Source organism: Lates calcarifer, linkage group LG20 (genome assembly GCF_001640805.2).
Source record: "Lates calcarifer isolate ASB-BC8 linkage group LG20, TLL_Latcal_v3, whole genome shotgun sequence".
NCBI lineage: Eukaryota > Metazoa > Chordata > Actinopteri > Centropomidae > Lates > Lates calcarifer.
In genome coordinates this window covers 4,163,813-4,185,364 of record NC_066852.1, presented here as the reverse complement: position 1 = coordinate 4,185,364, position 21,552 = coordinate 4,163,813, and the positions used below count along the sequence as shown (strand labels likewise).

At 38.2% G+C, this 21,552-nt stretch overlaps 1 protein-coding gene across 11 annotated transcripts; it reads right to left on the bottom strand.

Annotated features, from left to right (window-relative positions):
- Window positions 1-69: 69 nt before the first annotated feature.
- On the bottom strand, window positions 70-18,445 carry sytl2a (synaptotagmin-like 2a). 11 transcript variants are annotated; one of them, XM_018691237.2, is made up of 18 exons: window positions 18,364-18,445; window positions 16,490-16,761; window positions 16,023-16,177; window positions 14,157-14,280; window positions 12,354-12,423; window positions 10,808-10,919; window positions 7,674-9,725; window positions 6,965-7,066; window positions 6,723-6,779; window positions 6,490-6,578; window positions 6,160-6,264; window positions 5,503-5,672; window positions 4,629-4,731; window positions 4,379-4,540; window positions 4,196-4,292; window positions 3,986-4,091; window positions 1,618-1,823; window positions 70-596 (listed from the first exon to the last, which is right to left on the bottom strand). In XM_018691237.2, exons 2-18 carry the CDS (start codon window positions 16,588-16,590, stop codon window positions 448-450), a joined length of 3,960 nt encoding a protein of 1,319 aa, XP_018546753.1. In that variant the 5' UTR covers window positions 16,591-16,761; window positions 18,364-18,445; the 3' UTR covers window positions 70-447. The 11 variants fall into 11 exon arrangements, 10 of the variants coding, with proteins under 10 accessions (XP_018546753.1, XP_018546763.1, XP_018546755.1 ...); XM_018691247.2 differs by having other exon boundaries at window positions 7,674-8,789; XM_018691239.2 differs by having other exon boundaries at window positions 10,814-10,919.
- Window positions 18,446-21,552: the final 3,107 nt, after the last annotated feature.

Below are 21,552 nucleotides of genomic sequence, written 5' to 3'. Positions count from 1 at the left end.
AAGTGCTGACTTTTCTAATCTGAATTGAACCTCTAAAATGTAACCATTATTTGACCACCAAATAACAAGTCACATTAATATTCAGTTTATTGAAGATGGAAGTGCTTGATGCAGTAATCACCTTGCAATTACAGGACTATATACAAATCATAAATGCTCAGGTAGAATATACCTTCAGATCACAAATTTCATTTAGTTTACATTGTATCCTCTACCCTACTTTATATCTTTTTTTTTTTTTTGACCAATAATAATAATAAAATATGAGACAACAAATGTAACATGTGGTTTGGACTATACAAACAAAAGTAGGTTGTGTATTACTTTATGATACAATGATCATCAGTTATACAGATACATACACATGGTTAATCAAAGCTGCTTCCTCCACTCAAAATGTGTAGCTCTATCCAAATCCACACATTTGTCATCACATTTTAAGCAACCTCATTTAGACAAGTTTTTTGCCATCACCAACATTCTCAGAGGTAAAACATCCTCCACCCATTCCCCATCAGACTGTAACATCCTCTGCCATAAATTTGCTTCATCTGTCGTTGAATCCATCCAAGCCACTTCCACTCCATAACTCTTTCCTGCACAGACAGGCACAGAAATGATTTTCTTAATATGAAGGTATTAATAGAAACTCATGCTAGAATGATTGTTATATGTAAGGGAAAAACATTTATACATAGTATTAAAATACAATCTGAATGTTTTATATAGACAAAAACTTATGTAAACGATCCTAACTGTGAGGGGAGCATGACTGGATATTCCATACCGTCTCCAAAGGACACAATGGTGTGTTAACAATGGTGTACATTTAACAATGTGTCAGATTTGTTCATTACCTGGACCACTTATCAATCTATAATTCTAACCTCATGAGATTGAACATCAAATCAAAGTTATGATAACCACCTTAAAAATAATACTAATTCTATCTTCTCAGACTAGTGTTAAAGGGCAGGAAGTGGAAACTGGACACCTGTTAGTACCTTGGTGTTTATATTGACCAGGAATCAAGTTTTGGTGTGAACACTGAGAAAATATGCAAGAAAGGGCAACAAAGACTGCATTTTCTATATTTAACAGGAATCAACATTGTAGTAAAATCACTGGTGAAAAGCAGCTTAATGTTTTCATGACATGTTTTGCAGACACATCAGCTGCAAAGCTAAATCCACCTCTCATCAAAGATAAAGATTTCTAAAAAATTATGTACAACATGGTAAAGTTTTGATTTATTCTACATGAAATATTTGTAATTCTTAATTCTAATACAAAAACAAACTACTTTTTGGTTTTCTGTACAGCTTAGTACCTTATATCATCCCCGTTATTGTTGCATTTTTCTTTGCTTTTATCACAGGTACCTTTTACCACACTCTGTACTGCATATATAGTGCCAGCACTGTCTAATGTTGTTGCATTGTGTTATTATTGTGTTTCTGTTTTGGTGCTGTGGGAGAGTTACTATCTGAACTGATCCAAACTTAATTGTTTGTAATGGAATTCAGATCAGACTTAATGCCAGTTGGAAAACATGAAAAGCATCCAGACTGCAGATGTAATCATCCTAAAATGAGTAACAGTGGAGTGGAATCTCACCTGTCCCTAGCCCAAGCCTCAGGCCTCCAATGTAGTGGCTGTTTAGTCTGTCATGATCCCACACTGTGATCTCCACACAGGCCTCTCTGAGGTCCTCTGTGTGGAAGCCATCATACACCATGGTGTGGTTGAACATTGGGTTGGCTGTCCTCTTCACCACCCGTGTCTTCTGACGGCTTTTCCTGCTTGTGTCAGGAAGTACGGTGCTGCAACAGAAGGAAAGGGAGGAGTTTAAGGGCATTCATTCATTTTGACAGACCTGACAAAAACTGGAAACACAGTTCAAAAATAAATAAATAAGTCATTATAAAATGAATAATCACATGAATAAATACAGACAAAATATGTCAAATAACTATACCTGTAGCTAATGATTATTTTCACTGTTGACTAATATTCAGATTACTTTTTCTGATTAATCAATCAATTATTTAATCAATTTGGTCTATAAAACAACAGGAGATATCAAAAGAAAAAACACAGCCAATTTCCTATTGCCCCAAAATGTTTAATATTTTTGCCAATAAAGTGACATAAATGATTAACTGATTATCTAACTGGTAATTAGTAGTAATAATTTTCTGTCAATCCAGAAATTGGCTAATCAAAGCATTGTCCTTTTGATTTCATTCAAACAAGTCTGTCTTTATTTCACAGTGCACAAATAGCCAATCACATAATTAGCTGTGCTGTGTTTTTCTTGATTGATATTTAGACATTCAAAAAGACCTGCAATTAACTAGTGTTATTGTGAAAAAATCATGATAACATTTCATAATTATCAGTTGTCTTATAAAGTTCCATCCATCCACGCATTTTCCTCTGCTTATCCAGGGTCTAATTAAGGTGGCAGCAGAGTAAGCAGCACTTTCCAGCTCCTCCTGGGGGATCCAGAGGTGTTCCCAGGACAGATGGGACATATAATCCCTCCAGCAAGTTCTGGGTCTACCACAGGGTCTCCTACTGGTTGGAGGTGCCCAGAAAACCTCCAAAGGATGGCACCCAGGAGGCATCCTAATGAGATACCAGAACCACCTCAACTGGCTCCTCTCAAAGTGAAGGATCACCAGCTCTAATTCGAGCTCCCTCCAGATGTCTGAGCTCCTCAACCTTATGGAGGAAACTCATTTTGGGTTAGGGTTGGAATGTAGATCAACTGATAAATGGGGAGCTTTGCCTTCTGGCTCAGCTCCCTCTTTCACCACAGCAGTCTAGTACAACATCTGCATTACTACTGATACTGCACAAATCCACCTGTCAATCTTCTGCTCTATTGTACCCCCACTTATGAACTAGACCCCGAGATACTTGAACTCCTTCACTTGGGGAAGCTAGCTCTCCCCTAACCTGGAGGAAACAATCCACCATTTTCCAACACAGAACCATGGCCTCAGACTCAGAGGTGCTGGAGCCTATCCCAGCTGTCATTGGGCAAGAGGCAGGGTACACCCTGTACGGATGGCCAGCCCAGCACAGGGCCAACACATATAGACAAACAACCATTCACACTCACATTCACACCTAATTTAGAATCACCAATTAACCAATTAATTAATTAAAGTGAGGGGAAGCCAGAGAACCCACGCAGGCACAGGGAGAACATGCAAAGTCCACAGAGAAAAGCCCCGTGCTGCCCAAAATCCCATCCATGAATATCACAAACAGAATTGCAGACAAGGTGCAACCTTGGTGGAGTCCAACACCCACTGAAAACATGTTTGACTTTGTGCAAAGGATGCAGACACAACTCTCACTTTGGTTGTACAGGGACCTAATGGCTCAGCTGAGTGTCCCTGGTACCCCATGCTCGCTCTTTACCCCCACAAGGTCCCTTGGGGGACACGGTCATAGGCCTTCTCTGAGTCCACAAAACACATGTAGACTGGACAGTCAAACTCCCATGACCTCCTCAGCACTCCTGCGAGGACAAGGAGCTGGTCCACTGGTTCATGGTTCCACAGCCAGAATGGTATTGGCATTGTTCTTTCTGAGGTAATTGGAGCATACCCTCCAGTCCCCATTTTTGAAATTGAGAACCACCACTCTGGTCTGCCACTCTACTGGTACTGTGCTTTTTGACAACCTCAGTGACCTCTGCCAAAAATATAGGTGGGGCTTCCCCCAAGTCCTCAGATTCTGTCTCATCCACAAAGGAAGTCTTGGTCAGACACACAAACCCTTCAACCACGTTAAGGTGGTAATTCTTGTAGGAGTGTAAAATGTATTGGATTGTTTGACAATTGTTTGACAAATATTTTATCAGTATTTTTTCATGGTTATTTATTTCATAATGCTTGACTTATTTATTTGATTTTGAACACTTTGGATTTCCATAGCCAGTGACCTGACAGTTTTTAGGACATCCTACCATTTCACAAATGGGTCAATAATAACTCCTCTGACTGAAGGGAGATTCTTGCAATCTTTCACCCAAATCTGCACTTCACCAGTTTCCATCCTAGATGTTCTCTTACCTATGGATGCAGTCAGAAACCACAATAAGTGATAATAAAAATAATCAAATCAAGATTAAAATGATAGGAAATAATTGATGGAAACTGAGAAGTCATCAGCTTACTGTGTGATGTCTGCGGCAAGAATCTCAGGGCAACTCTTATCTGTCCTCTGCCGTCCATCAGACGTGAAGGAGACAGTGCTGAGGTTTGTGCTGACACCTGAAGAATTGGGTTAAGGTAATTAAATGTGTTATAAAATCACATCTACAATACACACCTACTACCTGCAGAAATTATGTCTTTACCCTAGCTTCTAATGGATATTCATTTATCTGTGTGTTGTTGAAGTCCCACTCTGACAAATCCAGATCCACCTCGCCCAAGAAGCAGTTCCGCCCAAAAGTGTCGTTGTGCCACACCGAGATGTTCAACTTCTGAGTTTTCAACACCTCCATTGGGATTTTAAACTATAGGTAGGAGAAGAAGGCAACAACGTTTGTAAAATATGTAATGAATATAAAGTGAAATTTGTAAGACTGAATATGTAATTCTTACGCGGAGGATTTCATTGTAGGTGGGGTTTACAGTCTTCTTTTTTACTGTGGTTTTTCTCTTTCCCAACTTTGTTTTGTCAGGAAGAATATAACATTTCACATACCTGTGAAAAGATAATAGAGTTACTTACATTCTAAACCAAAACATATTGACTTAATTATTATAAATTCTTCAAATGACAGTATAGCCAGGTAGACTGATGAGGCATCATTCTACAACCAAACTCATCTTATCCCCTAGTTATTGAGGTCCATTAGCAATTCGTAGTGGCGAACTTGAGAGGGAAGAGTGCATGCGTGGAAGACAAGTTTTTTATGTTTTGGAAAGAGAGGAAGAGCCCAGGATGTTGTCAGCATTTAGCATAGCTATCTATATGTGTGTGTGTGTGTGTGTGTGTATCCAAAATCTCTCAGTCAGTCCCTCTGTATTAGTTATATCTATGAGCGATACAGACGTTTTCATTTTTAGATCTCATGTTTTTGTTTTGTTTGATGTTTTAACTTACTGAGTCCAAACACCAAAAATTGAGACTGCACTACAGTAAATGAAAAATGTGTGAAAAGTTATTTTCCATATACCGGTAACTAAAAAAAAAGTGTGAGTTATTAAAGAAGGGAAAAGAAATGTCTTAACTACTTCATTATATGCCCCTCTCCTCTTAGAACCTAGATACCTGGACAAATCCACTAAGTGGTAATACACAAATGTGATACAAGTTTCTTTTCAGACCTGTCAGTCTCCCTTCTCCACAAATATGACTGGATGATATAATATTTGTTCTACTGTGACCATTGTGACCATACATAATATATATTAGTATATATAGTATATATATATATATATATATAGTATATAGTGTATAGCAAGCACTTACGGGTCTGAGCGGTTCTTTTTGGTGTCGGCAATGGCCAGTTCCCTACAGTGCACCACAAAGATGTGAAATTCTCCAAGCTTCTGGATGTAGTTCACAGCAAACTGGATGTTTCCCTGGACGTCAATGTCACCAAAGTCTGCAGGGTAAATGCTGCTGGTACTGCCGCCGACCTGCTCATTCATAATATGACACAAAAGAGAAACCATCCCCTCTGATTTTAACTCAGTGTTTAAAGGAAGAAAAGTTTCTGTTGCATGAACAAATTTTATGGCAGCTATGAACATTTACAGTGACTATATCAAATGTTACCACACCATTATATACTCCCATTCCATTCATGGACCTAAGTCAGTTACTGGATAGATAAAAGTAGATTACATATATTATCTTAATCCCACATGAAGACAAGACATTTTTTTAAAATAAAAATAAAACTGATATTCTTTCTATTTGATATGGTCAAATTTTTAAAATAAAAATTTTTAACAAAAAATACCTTAAGAGAATACAGAATATCACCAGCTTCATCGTTCAAGTTTTTTAGTAGTAATTTTAGTAGTAACATTCAACAGCTGAGAGATGTAACTCACAGGTAATATGCACTGTATATTTTTACCAGCAACTCATATCATCTACATGTGGTTAATATGTACATACAGACGACATGGAGGCTAGTCCTGAGGAGAGACTTATGTTTGATGTGGAACTGCCTGTGTTTCTTCTCAAACCCAAGTTGGTCTCAAACATGCTGTCGCCATCTGTCTGATAATAACAAAGAAAACCATAAACAAAAAAATATCAAAAAATCACCCATTGAAGAAAAAGATAAAATCACTGAAATCAGTATTGAAAGCAAATCAATCATTAATCTTAAAGTTGGTAAATATATATATCACTCATTGCATTGTAGATGTTGAATACTTGATATCTACTAGATATACTTTTGGTGTGGATTCAGTATACTCATGCTATAGTCAAGTGATTTACCTCATCCTGCTGCAGAACGGGCACTGACAGATTGTTTTTGATCTTCTTGGAGTTAGGGAGAGTAAAGGCTGATGGTGGAGGTGAAGAAACTGGAAGAAAGATATAATGTTTGAATCTCTTACAATGATCATGCAGTATAATAAGTATTTCAAAAGGATGCAGTTTGCATGTTTGAATTATTGCCCACCCTGAGTATATTCTAATAAATGTGTATATAAAGACAACATGTTTACCATCATCCACACTTAAATTAATTTGCTCTCTTGAGTTATTTTTGGTCTTCTCTTCTCCTATAAGGAAATAAGGCCATGAAACAGTATTATATTCATATCACTCCCATATAAAATTATGTCATGTAACATGATTAAGACTTTTGTTTTGAAGGAATAATGCAGTGATGATACAATGAAGCTTTATAACCATTATGTGTTAAAGAACATGGGTGCAGTATCCGAAGAATAAAGAGTTTTGTTACTTGTTTGTGAGGTGAGATTTTCCAGACTTTTAGACGACGACATGCTCCTTGAAGATAATCGTTTCAGAGCTGACATGATGGGACTAGAGCTCTCAACATAACCTGCCACAAATGAAACATGATCAGCTCTGGAATATAAACACATATGGTACACAGTTTCTGATCTACTTAAGCAACCATCTGAAACTACAATGCTTCTGTTTCAATGACTAGAAAACAAGCATTACTAATAAACAAATATTTTACGCAAGTATAATCCTTAGTAAATCAGTTTAGGATAAATAATAATAGTAAATGACAGGAATACTGTTGTTGGTGACAGTAGTCAGTTTAAATCTTGATGATTAGCTGCTTCTTACAAACCACCTATCTAATGTATCAGCAGCTCTTTAATCACAATCAAAAGCACATTTAACTGAAAACTAAACTAGTTTTCTACTGATTAAGCTGGCTACAATCTAAGTTTTTGCTCTACTGTTTTATATTGATACATTTGAGGAGCAAATTAAAAGAACAATTAAGGTCGGTGAGCACAGCAGATTGTACAAACATGAAATTGAGGAATTTGTCAGCATGCTAACTCTCAGTCAAATCATACTCATTGTAATGTTAATTTATTAATGTGGTATGATTTGTTTAAAAAAACTTGACTGCATGGCTCCATTTCTCAATCATTATCATAGGAGTAATGAAAATGGAAAGCGCTCACTGCCTGAACTTGTCCGCAACGGGTACAAGGCCCTGGGTGTTGTGTCTTGGCTGGAGTTTCCATCTTTCTTTTCCACAATCCAAGAACTGATTCTAGGAAGATTCCCCTCAGTAGGACTGTCACTCTGGTTTGCCACAAAGCCTCTGAGGGCATTTTGTGGTCCATGCACTGCATCACTCTGTTCAGCAACATCTTTCTCTTGGTGAAAAGGAGGGGCATGGGCCTTCTCCTGTGGCCCGAGGTAGTGCTGACAATCCTGAGAGACAAAAGATCTGGCCAGGTATGTAAAAGTCCCCAGTTTCTTCTCTGAAGCTTTTTTGGACTGTGGTGAAGTAGAGGAGCTTGAATTACTTTGTTGTGTATTTACATTACCAAAGCAAGCACCTCTGTCCTCAGGATGTAAAGGCAGAGGACATGAGGTAATGTCTGAACTAGGTTTGGTATCTGTCAACACTGTTTGCTTTACTCCATGTGAGGGACTCTTCCTCTGTCTTGGCACTGGTATTAACTTCCCTTGTTGCTCTTCAGCAGCCTTAGTCTGAGGGTTGATGTCTATAGGAAAAGTTTTCAAGGGAGAACCCTCCAGCCTGGATGTCCTAGGACTGGAGGAATCTCTAGGTAGGACCCTTGGGTGGCAGGTCTTCAATGGACTCCTCCTGACCTCGTCATCCTGGTGTTGTGAACTTGGCATTTGGAATTTACTGGAACTGAGGAGGTTCCCCTGAGAGTCTGTATCAGCTTTGACTTGGTATTGGTGACATGCTGACTGTGCATCCATAGTATTAGCAGACCTTCTTTGGTGTGACCTGTCTGGACTCTGACTGACAAAACCTTTGTCTGTCACTTTCAATGATTTCAAGACAACATTCCTAGTTTGGAGTGGAGATGTCTGTTCCTCTCTGTCAGACTTCTCTTTGTTAATTAAGTGTGTTCTTAGATCAGACTGAGGGGAAACTACTTTATCACTGAGTATTGAGCTGCTTGAGGCTTCTTTGACTCTTGTCTCCCAGAAATGCTTAAGCTCACCAGTGTGATGCGGTGCTGGCTTGTCCTCCTGATGACCAGAACTGGTTGGTCTGGGTACAGAAATTGGAACACCCCCTGGCTGCTTTTGGGCTACAAAGGAAGATTCAAGAGTGATGATGTTTTCCTGTGACTCAGAAACCTGTGACTCTGTTACTGAACCTGTCAAAGAGTCATCAGTCTCTTCATAGATGAGGACTGGATTAGCTCTATATGTGCCATCTTCTTTTGATAAATCTACCGAGAGGCTGCATTCAGTCTGTGCTAACAAAATCTTTTCCTGGGACCTGCCAATGGCATCCTCAACTGTCATTTCTTTTTGAGCTGAGAGATTTGTTTTGTTCTCCACATATGTCTGAGGGCCATATAAAGCTTCTTTTCCTGTCTTGGAGATATCTTCTTGTATTGCCTCTTCTATGGCACAAGTGTTTTCTCTCTCCCAGGAAGCTTTCAGATTCAATGGTCTCTCTGGAAACTGAACAACTCTGCCTCCTGCTGCATTTTGCTGAATTTCTGCATCTACTGTGGTCAGTGTTTCTTTAAATGAAGTGTTCTGTAGTGCTTTAAGATGTAGGTTTCTGACCTCCGTCATCTCAGAGGGTTTAACTTTATGTTTGACACTTGAAGGTTTGTCCACAGTGTCTACACCTTCCTCTGTAGCACAGAGGGAGATATTCTGTGTATTGCCTGGTTCTTTCTGCTGTATCTTCACCTCTTTCTGTGGATGAATCATGTGCACTTCAGCACATTTCTGTTTCTCTGTTCTAAAAATTCCTAGCATTCTTTGTCTAGGCCGTGGTGAAACAGCATGAGATGAACCCTTTGAGCTGCCTTTGGTGTCTGAGGTAGCCTTGACAGAAATGTCTGTGCTTTGTTCAGGCCCAGATGCAACATTAGCCTTGGCCTTAGAGTGACAGTCCTCTTCAAGCTCTGTCTCCAGGTCAACAGGCTTACCTGACTCCTGCTCAGCAGAAACAAGGTCAGTCACTGCAGAGCTTAGGAGCTCTGAATGACAGTGCTCAGAGACATCTGTAAAGACAATTAACACTTTTGTCACTTTTGGGGAAATTATGTAGATTTGCATTTATTTCCTGGAGAATTACCCTAAATCCCACCCATAACCACAACTTGCCTAACCTAACCTTACCCTAAGCAGCAGAAACACAGAAATAACAAGGGATACTGAAATGAAATGACAATTTGTTGACAATACCCTGCAGTTTGTCTCAGTTTTTGATGTTAAGTGACCCGTATAAACTGACAAAGGAGAATGTGAGAACAGATTCAATAAAGCAAAATAAAACATTTTCATCAAGGTACTGTCAACATTAAAACTTCAAAGCTACTGATAAAAGTACATGCACTGGTGTACTTTTTTAATCACAGTATCGACCTGACATTCATTGTCAGCTTGTCATCTGTTACAATGCCAATATATTTATACTGCTTCATAACCTCAACAGCCTGATCAGCCTGTGCCCTCTTTATCATATAATTTTATCCACAAAAACATTGTTTTCATCGCTCAGCTGTGAAATATTTTCATCAGCCACAAGTCATGCAGTAAAGATTAACGCTTTGGAATGTATTTCTTGGTAATCTTCTGGCTAGTCTGGCAGCCTTGTGCATTTCCCTTTGATAATCCCTGAAAAAATCTGTAGTCCCTGACCATTGGCTCATTTTGTCACTTTTCTGCCATATTTCCTGCACCACTGTGTCAAAATGTCTTTTCTGAAATTACAACAAAAATACAATGGAATGAACTCAGATTATAAGATTGTTAGAAATGACAAGCCAGTACATGCTGTCAACTGCCATGCAACCACTGCTCATGCTATAACATGCTATTCATAGCAAAGGTTAAAACAACTGCAGTGTAAAGGACCCATACACCAGGATGTCAAATGGATTGCTTGCTAGAACCACACTTACATAGGTTTGTAATGTAACAGCTTTCATGATCCATCCGTCATGTAGCCACTCAATTCAAAACATAGCACATGATATATCATTAGATCACAGTGGAAAAGTAGTCCACTTACTCTCAAAATACATATTTAAAATCACACAAGCTGATGTTTATTCAGAAGGTTACAATATATTAAACTCACCCTCACTTGGTTTCTGTGTGTTTTGATCCACTGCTCCATCCAATAACTGACTGTCCTTTTCTTCAAAAGGGTGACTTGCATTGAACTCAGTGTTGAAAGGATTTTTTCTCTGCTTCAACAAGAGAGAAAGATTGGTACAGACAGCATACAACAAAAGTGAGTACAACACTGGTCAGTATCACTAAAATATTTAATCTTAAATAAATTGGAGTATTTTAAAATATAAGTGATTTTATGTGTAGTAAAAACAAACAGGTTGGATGGATTATATTGAAAATACAGGCCCCAAAATACAGCCTTAATGCAACAAAAATTAGTGTACCTACAATCACTGCAACACATTTGATTGTGCGGGTGATTTCCAGTTAATGCAAACTGCATGAACAAGGTTTTAGAAAAAACCATGAACACCACAGCTTCCATTCTCATGCCAAATGATGACATTTCTGAGTAACTCAGCTTTGGGTTTAAAGGGCTAAGAAAAAAAGGGAAATACACCTTTTATTCATTTGGGGGTATTTTGTAGTGCAGGAGGTAGAAATTCCTTAATCCAGTAAGTGTCAGGTTCAAGGGCGCAGGAACTTAGCCAACAGCTGATATCAAGAAATCCTACCAGTAGCTAGAAAAGAGTAGACTGAAAGACAGCACAGAGATACTAATCATGGCAGCACAAGAACAGGCACCTAGTACAAGATCAATAGAGGCTAGGGTCTACCACAACAACAGCATACATGGAACGCCACAACAAAGTGGCTGGTATGGTGTACAGAAACATCTGTACTGAGTATGGGCTGGAAGGTCAGAGTGGAAGACACCTCCTAAGGTGGTTGAGACTGAGCTAAGATCCTGTGGGACTTCTAGATCCAGACTGACAATGTAGTGCTGGCTAACCAGCTGGACATCATGTTGGTCATCAAACAACAGAAGAAGGCAGTAGTAGATAGATGTAATGCAATGTATGTAATGTAATGGTGCAATCCCAAGTGACAGCAACATCAAGAAGAAGGAACACGAGAAACTCAAAAAATACCAAGAGCTGAAAGAGGAGCTTGGAAGGATGTGGAAAGTAAGGGGAACAGTGGTGCCACTGGTACTCAGAGCACTGGGGGCTGTGACCCCAGGACTGGAAGAGTGACCCCAGCAGATTCCAGGTACAACATCTGAGGTCTCTGTCCCGAAGAGCTTTGTCCTAGGAACAGCTAGGATACTCTGCAGAACCCTCAAACTCCCAGGTCTCTGATGGAGGATCAGAGCTTAAAGAGGACTCACACACCACCTCAGGGGGGTCAGACTTTTGTTGCATTTGGCACTTTAATATTGAGCTCTCGATACACTGTAAATTAGCCAAACATTTCCTGTTGGGAGTTGGCTTAAAACACATAAAGTTGCATTAAATGGACAGAATGTTCAGTTTCTTAACACATCAATAATATTGATCAAGGGTGTACTGAATTTTGTTGTTTTCTGTGTAACACCTGCAACTCAGTGAACCATGAACTCACATTCAACCTTTTATATGATTATATTTCTCCAGACAGGATCCTACCTTTGTGGGTGACTGTAAAACTGGTTTAGGAATATCTTGTGGTATTTCATAAGGGTTCTGGTTTTGATACCTATCAAAATAAACAGAGATTATATTATGCGTTGAAATTTTCTGAAAAGAGGATTTGCAACTTCAAACTTTCCTGGTCAAAAATAAGAAATTACATTTTAAGTTGGGAAATATCTGTACTTATCAAAGCGCATTACACTTCATTTGATACAAGAGACATGCAGTTATGCCATGTCATGTCATGTCAGTGGTTAGTGAAATAATAAACTTATTACCTAATCAGTGCCTGCAAGTGGATGTTTAGGCTGAAACAAAACTTCTCATCTCATGAGTAATGGGACAGTTTACAGTTGCATTTAAGAACAAGCAGGTATATCCTCATAGCTAAAGGCTAGAATGTTTATATTAATCATTGCTCTAGTTGCTCAGAAGCAGTGAAAAACATGAGAACATGTGAGACCTGACCTTTAAAGAAGATTATGGGGAGCAACAGAGTATCCATTTACAGTGAGCACCACTCCACACACTCAATCACACCCAAATAATCTACTCTACTAGTGCAGCATGTGATTGTGCTGAAACAAACACAAATCATAAGTTTCATTCATACTATGTGGAGTTACTATTTCCTAAATGTGTATGGGGTTTGAAATTATTATTATTAATTATTGGATTATTTAAAGCTGCAGGAGACAAAATTCTTCTTGTATACGTTTGTTTTACTTGAACCAAAATGGAGTTTTGGCATTTTAAAAATGGAGGAAGTGCCATAACAAAAGGCACTGTATAAAGACAATATACTTATATTGCTGTGGAGCACTTTGTTCTTAAATGTCTGCCTTTAATTGTAATGTCTTTTTGTCTGTTACTCCAATCTTCAGTTTAAAGGATATGCCTGGTAATATATATTTTTTACTGTCAACAATTCTCATGAGCAGAGCCAAACCAACAATGATTATATCCTATTAACAAGTATTGTGTGTCTATCCACATCCTAATATATCTGTGATATAGAGTTGCTATTGTGTATAAATCCACTGTTAAAATATCACCCTACAAAATGAAACTATATATTTAGCACCTGCGTTTTCCTTTCAAAAAATGTGATCAGAATCATATCAAACCTTTTCTAGACATTTTCAAGATGCATCCAAACACCTTATGTAAAACTATGTCAGTAACATACGTAAAGGTGAATACTCCGGCAGTAAAAATGGAAACACTGTTAGCAAACAGCTTCTTTTTTATAAATTCAGTGGACACAGGGTGACATTCATTTTGACTTGAGTTTCAGGTCACTGGATGAATGTGTTATTTTAGCTCTGATTTTGGTCTCCATCAGAGTAAAAATTATCTATCTCTGCAGATTGTATGTTCACCAGCTTCTCTCTAACTGTGTCTGTCTGTCATTAGCTGCTGAGCAGGTAGTGTAGAGTAGCTTTACCAGAACTTTCTTACTGAAAGTAGCTGCTGAAAATAATGCTGATGAAAGTGCTTAGGCTGCACCAAAACAATAAAGTTGTTGGCTAGAAAACCAAAACAATAAGCTGGATGATGATTAAAAAAAGGTTCATGATTAATTTAGAAATACCAAGTATAACAACTTTATTTTATTTATTTATTTATTTCAAACAAATCAACCAGTTGGGCAATCCTTAATAGAAAAAAAAACAAATGAAGTCTGACTTCAGCAGAGGCTGTAGCTGAAATTCAAATTTCAACTCGAAAATCTCTAATTAATGTGATAAATGTGGTGATTTCTGCTTTCCCTCTGCTTTGTTTCTCTGAACTCACCTTTCATTGCTGAGGTGCAAGTGAGACTCCTGAAGGAGTCCACAGAGCACAGGTGGGATAAACACTTCCTTATTTTCACTGCTGACAAAACTGGACTTCTCAGGCAATATCTGACAGAGCTCCACTGCAACACACAACACACTGATACTGTTAATCATAATCAGAAAGTTAATCATTCCTTGTTAACACACACGCTGTTTATATTCATTTACACACAATAACACATTCACTAAAGACTCTTCCAAAGGGGAACCACCATAAAGATTTTTGTCATAAATCCAATGTAAGGGAATACAATTCTATCTATTTACTGTACTGTTACTATAATATTGTATAGCCAACAAGTCCTCTAACCAGAACAACCATATGGGTCACTTGTTTCTACAGGTCATCAGATACAAACCATAGGAATGTACCAGGAATGTACCAAATAAAATGTACCTGATTATTTTTAAGAAAAGATCATAGTTTCTGTTAAAATTGTTTGGTCATAGATGAAAGAAACTGACTTCTAGTTCAAACAGGAAACAAACAGTGGTCTCCTGTGTGAATGTCCTGTGTGTTGTATACCCATCCATCCAACCCAGTCTATTCCTAAAGTGGACTTTGTTGCACTTTACACTACATTATGTACATCAACATCTTTTTCCCCATCATAAGAACGAGGCCCCATAAGTTTATGGGCCATAATAAGCTGCTGCACAGATGACCTCTGGGCTTATTTTATATAGGAGGACAGTCTCTTTATGGGTGAATATAAATAAATTTTTAAAAAATCAAATCTACAATAGTGTTTTTCTTTACAAAGTGTATATGTATATGTATATGTTGAGCCCCTGTAGAGCCTGTGATCATTCATATGTAGTGATTTAAGAAGTCATTGTAACTGCTGTCATTTCTTTCCTCTGACCGGCTTGTCTGGAATGCCCTTTGTTTATACCAGGGATTATGACAACTTTGTGAGACCTAATGATTTAAAGGATTCAGATCACTTTTTACACATTTTCTTGGGTTCAAAGGAACAGGGCCTTTTGGGGTCACATGACATAACGACTGCAGTGTGAATTTTTAAAAAGCTGCATAAGAAGCTACATGTACTTTTTTTTTTTTTTTTTTTTAGATTAGTAGCATAATTTGCAAGTGCAAGCTCCCAGGACTGACTAGCAGTAAAAATTAAATTTATTGAGATTCTAACTTTCTCTTGGAGAATTAATAATGGTTTAGTTCTGGCAAGTGAAACAAGTTGAGACAACTGATGTGAAGCTGTTTCAAGCGGACAGATAAAGTTGGAACTCTGCTAAAGATCAACTGACGTATCAAATGAGTAACGGTAAGGATTTTGTAATGGATAAACATGCCTATGCTACCGACTCTACTTGCTTTGTGCAGTCACAGTAACCTTGACTTTTGACCTCCAAAATCTAATCAGTTCTAATCTTTGATTCCAAGTGAATGTTTGTGCCAAATTTGAAGACATTTCCTCAAAGAGGGCTTGATATATCACATTCAAGAGAAAAAAATATGTTTTGTTGAGTGACAATCACCTTGACCTTTGACCTTTTGGCCAAAATCTAATCAAAAGGCATTACTGAGATATCACATTCGCAAATATGAAAATTAGAAAACATAAAGCCTCAAGCCACAGCTGTCACCAGTGTGGAGGCATAGAAAGGTCCATATTCTGGTGAGCATGTAGACTTTCTGACGCATAATGACAAAGATCTTTTTATGCAGTTCTACTCATGGAGAGAAAGATTAATCTCTTTTCACACACACACACACACACACACACGTGTGCACACACACAGAACTTCATCTTACAATGTTCCAGTAAAAGAGAAGCAGTGCAGAATGTAGCAGACTCACATATAGTTAATGGTTTATGTGTGTGTCTCATGGAGGCCCTAATGATGTCAGAGCCATGGATGCGATCCTGATGTCGAAGCTGCTTGGTCTCATAGAACCATTCTCCAGTCAAGTACCTCAGCTGGCTCCTGTCGCTAATAGTCTTCTGCAGGTTACTGGGTGCAGACATATCAGACATATAGTCATTAGTATATATCCACTTTCCACAAGATTCATTTCAAAAGTTTTGGTATAAGAAAATGAAGACATTCTTCTGTAAAAACTCCCCCGTGTATAAACCTCTGCTATGCTGCTATCTACATTTTCACCTGCACTTGAAACTTCTGGTTCTATGACAATAAAACATTTGTACCCTTTACACTTTGACAAAAAAATGTCTGTAACTGGTCAAACTTAAAGAGCAAAGGATTAGTTAGTTCCTCTACCAAGAGCTGTTAAACGTGAAACAACAAACACAAGGAACTCACTGGACACGCTGCTCCTCAGCTTTCTTCAGCTCAGCATCTCTTTTCAACACAGCCAGGATGGTTTCCTGCTCCTCCTCCGTCAGGAAGCTCAGGTCAATCATGGTGACTGCTGCCGCCTGCTATGTGCTCAGCTGATGCTTCCCACAGCTTTGATTGTGTGTCCGATGGCTGAATATGATCACCACTTCAGACGGTTCTTCTTGAAGCTCCCAAAGGCCTTGTATGTTCTTCCAAGTCAGATCAGTGTCAGTGGCTTACACAAACTGGGTGGTCTGTGTGAGAGAGAAGTCATTTGTAAATCCATGTGTTTAATAACTCATGAGCATTTTTAAACAAAGATGATAAAGGATCACTGCCTCCAGTTTCCCCAATGAGAATATTTGTTGGTTTTCTCAGTCTTCTGACCAAGTCTTCTGTTTAACACGTCTTGACAAAATGAGCAAACTGAATTTTTCGCTCTTTTCTGACATTTCATAGGCCAAAATTATTTATTAAGAAAGCAACCAGCAGATTGATCAGTAATGAAAATAATGATTAATTGCATCCCCAGGAGGTAGCACTTTAACAAGGTGTAAAAAAAAACTGATCAGTATTATTAGATTATCATTTCAAGGAGTACATAGTACTGTAGATATATGTGCATTGCGTAAAGAGTCCAGAGCAACATGTTATGACTTGATATTCAAGCCACCACAAGACCTTGATAAACATGAATGCTCTTTTGCCTTGACATGTAATGTTCACACACTGGTGACTATTCTTACTAAAAAACATTCCTTTCTTCCTCATTCTTTCCTCCCACTCATAACCTCTGTCTTTCATTCTTCAGTTTGCAACTAAAGAGGGAAGTAACAACACAGATACACATCACTGTAGCTGAGTGTGGGAACTGGAATCTAGTCAACAGTCAACATTTATTTTAAAACTTCAAGTTTTTGTTTTTATCCCAGCAGCTTTCTCTTTAAGACAAAACAAAAATCTTTAAGAGGAATGTCTGCAAGTTCTAACAATGTCCATGTCCACCAGTATCACCACAGTACTGTGGGGATTTGTTGGAAATTTCACTTGATTGGTTTGAGGTTTGTGTTAAAAATGCTTAATTGTATTAAAATGACTGTACTTCATTTTAATGAATGTAAATATAAGTACTGAATATATAACAGTGGCTGCTTAACAGCTGCTTATAAAGCTGCTACAGAGCCAGATGTGTAAATATAAGTATAAACCTCAACCACTCAGGTCAGTTAATGGCCACAAGCTTTAACATTTATCCTCTACAGACTTATAGAAGTTAACAGTTCTTATTGGATACCCTCTAAATCTATGTTACTATACAGGAGGACTACAGTTTGTCATATTCACTTGACATGACTTTAGAGTCAAAACGTCAAGTTTCTGTCCAAACAGTCCAGTGGGGATTGGATTAAAATGGACAACAATTTGAATTTTATAAGTAGCTGCAAAGCAGCCACATCTGTTGTTCTACAGACAAAACAAAACTGAAGACAACAGGCAGAAAAGGCTATTCCAACTGTTTACAGACAGAGACTCCTTAAGAAAAACCTGCCATATTCCTGTTGAGAGTTTTAACTTCAGTAAACTCTATGGTATGCTGTAACATTAACAGTCTGCTGTTGTACCAGCTGATAATATCTGCTGCTCTTATAAACACTACATTTGGATTAGAGAGTAATGGTTTCTCCCTTTGCTGTTATTTTCACAAAGTATTCCTCCCTAACCTCACTGACATCCCACTTTTCAAACTGAACAGTGTAAGTTAGAACAAAATGACAACATACAGAGAAAACTGCAGTAAATCATTTAGAGAAAACACCATATTTTCAAAGTGTTAAGTTGGAAAACAGTGAGCTCACCTCTCGCTGTTGCTCCTTGCTGTGTAACAACTTAATTACATCAGAATCCTGAGCTGCAGCAGGAGGGAGGGGCTGCAGACACACAGCAGTAGGTGGCAGCAGAGAGCAGCTGGAAACTCCAGGTTACTGTGCTCTACCTTTTATTCACAGGCTGTCACACTCAAATCAGACTGTCAACAATCCTATGATGGATATACAGTTCTTGACCTTTCTGTCACATTTAGACATTTTTTAAAAAGCAGTTTCTAAAGACTTTTTTTAAACACATTGTTCAGCACTGCTGTAATTTTACCTTTTCTGTAAAGGCTTGTGTTTTATTTTAATGGATTTTGGGAAGCTTTCTCCTTTCCAGTGGCTTGAGAATTCAGTGCCTGCTTTGCTAATAGCATTAGACCATTTTCCCTCTTTATTAGACACTCTATTAGATGGATAACCATGACAAAATATAGTAAAATAATTAAAGGTAAATATCTGTTTGATTAAGAAAACAAACAAAATAAGGAGTTGTCACAGTATCAGTGTAGAACAAAAATGGTTGTTCATCAATCAATAAATAACTTGATAGTTTTTAATAGATAAATAAAATGATAAATAGTTAAATGAAATCTATCATTAATGAACAAATACATTATTAATGCATTCTTAAATAAATAAACAAACACATGATGGTATACGAGGTAATATCAACAGTGAAGTTAATTACTCATGTTTGTATATTTATTGGCCTTGTTCAGTTAATATCAACTGTGAGTATGCTAGTTGTCCAGTCCAGTCGAGTTGAGCTTTACTGCTGCCACTGGTTTGTGATTTTGGTGCCCACTATAGAAAGTTATGGGAACGAGGCCAACTGTACTCATGTTCTCCTACAAAATTTTACACCCACACTGGTTACAATGGTAATTAATCAGGGATAGATTCATGCCTTATTTCCACGTCTGTAAATCTGATTTTGCATTTGTTTATTTATTCATTGATTAATAACTGACTCTGTCCTCTATGAACTACATTCACTTGACTCCAAATGGTATGAATAGTAAAAAAAAAAAACCCTCATGAATAATCAGCTGAGGAGAACAGGATTTCATTTCCTGAAGACCTACTCTAAGCCTTGCCTTAACCACCCACCCAAAAATCAGCTTTTTCCTTTTGCATGCCACAATCTATTTTCACCCTGGTTTTTAGAAATTTTGTGTGATTATTTTGTATGGATGTTTTTATATCAAATATTCCAGTCCAGGCTCCAGCACACACCCCTCCTCCCCTGCAGCACTTACAAGATCAGGATGGGGACCACTGGGGTGACCCCAGTTACACCCAAACAATAGCCACCACCTCTTCACCCAGAGGAATAAAAATAGATTTGTAGACCAGTGCAATAAAAACCCAGCACAGTACCCTGAAACCCAAACCTGTTTCCCATGATGGTGGTTCTTCCTCCTCTCCCTATGACAGAAGAAAAAGAATAATAAGAATAAATACACAGTGCTCCATGTCCTGACGCCTACCGCTTGTTTACTCCCTACTTACCTCTTTCTGCTCCGCAACCAGTCCTATACAGAATCACAGAACAATAAAAAACACACAATATGAGCAACTTGTTGCCCATGCATTTTGACACTTTATGTGTCACCTGCCCCTAACCTAACCTAACCTACCCCAACCATAACAGTAACCATAACCTAACCTTAACTGTAATCACTGAGCCAAAAATCAAACTGGGAAAGTGTCTTTTGCCCCTAATAGAACAAGCTGTACCCCAAATAACTGCACACACTCACACACACACACACTATAATGTAAATATATAACACACTATAAAACTAGAACCAAAAAAACGAGCTGTACTTCTTGACCACAAGGTGGCAGAAGAGCTCCATTAGTGCACATTGTCTGAAGATAAAACCTGATTTCTGAACCTGACCAATTGATTGATTAATTGTTAATATCACATAACATTTTCTATAATTCAATGTAACCATTCCATCAACGTGCTACATCATAATGTATGATATAAATCATACATGAGGCAAAGAGCCCGTTCACCTCCTGGACAAAGCTGGAACACTATCGACACATTTTCAAATATTTTAATGACACTACAGGAAGTACATTAACAAATATTTCACAGATGAATATGTTTGTGCATACTGATGTCTTACCATGATTTAAGAAAGCAATGTCAGCACTTTATATAATTTTTAAATGGAAAGGTTCCCTGTTTGCTGGTTTGGTGTTGACCCACAGGCACAGGAACTGCACTTGGTCACATCCTCCTTTAATAGTTGTCACTGCAGCATGAGTTTATCCAGCATCAAACTGCCTCTCAATGAAAAGCAGAATAGTTAGTCTACCCTAAGGCTGTATCATGATAATGTACATTCTGCCAAAGTAAACCTACCACCACCTACATCATTAGGGATAACTGTCCATGCCATATCCACAGTGGCTCACAGTGGATGAGGAGGATCTGACAGAGCATCTGGAAGGGGCTGGACCAAACTGAGGCTTTATCTCAGCACCTTAGAACCTTAAGGTGCAGCTTGGCAGAGGGAGAGAGAATAACTCCACAGCATACCAATTCACTGTCTGCTCAACAGGTTCAGAGGTTACTGTTATTAAAAATGCTTTTCAGTACATTTAGACTGTTAAACACCTGCTGAAATATCAGCTTTAAAAAAAACAAAGCTCTTTTAAATACATTTTATATCATAAATGTTTTCAGTTTTCCTGAGAATTATAATCAAGATGAAACAGTTCAAGGCTGTTTTAAACCAGTGACTGACCAGTGGCTGTTATTGCCCATCCAAGTCATTTGTTAGGGAAGGAATAGTCAAATAAGGTTAACTATCTGGAGACCACTGTGAAAATGAATGCTTCAGTTCAACAGTAAGCCTTTTATTAACTTTCCAGTTAATTCTATCATGAAAGTCAGTGTCTCACATTTGCATCTTTCTACTGCTGAATCCAAACTAAGGGGAAGTGGCAGCGCAACAAAGAGTCTTCTTATTACTCGTGGGGAGGCTTTGCCAAGCAGGATATAGCTACCTTTTATATCAAGTCCTTCTGTGTGTGTGTGTGTGTGTGTGTGATGCACATGGATGAGCTGCTGCACCTGTGGGCTCAGCAGCAGATGCCTCCACAATGATGAAGAGTGGGACTCTGGCATCCCCAGCAGTCATGGACTTGGAT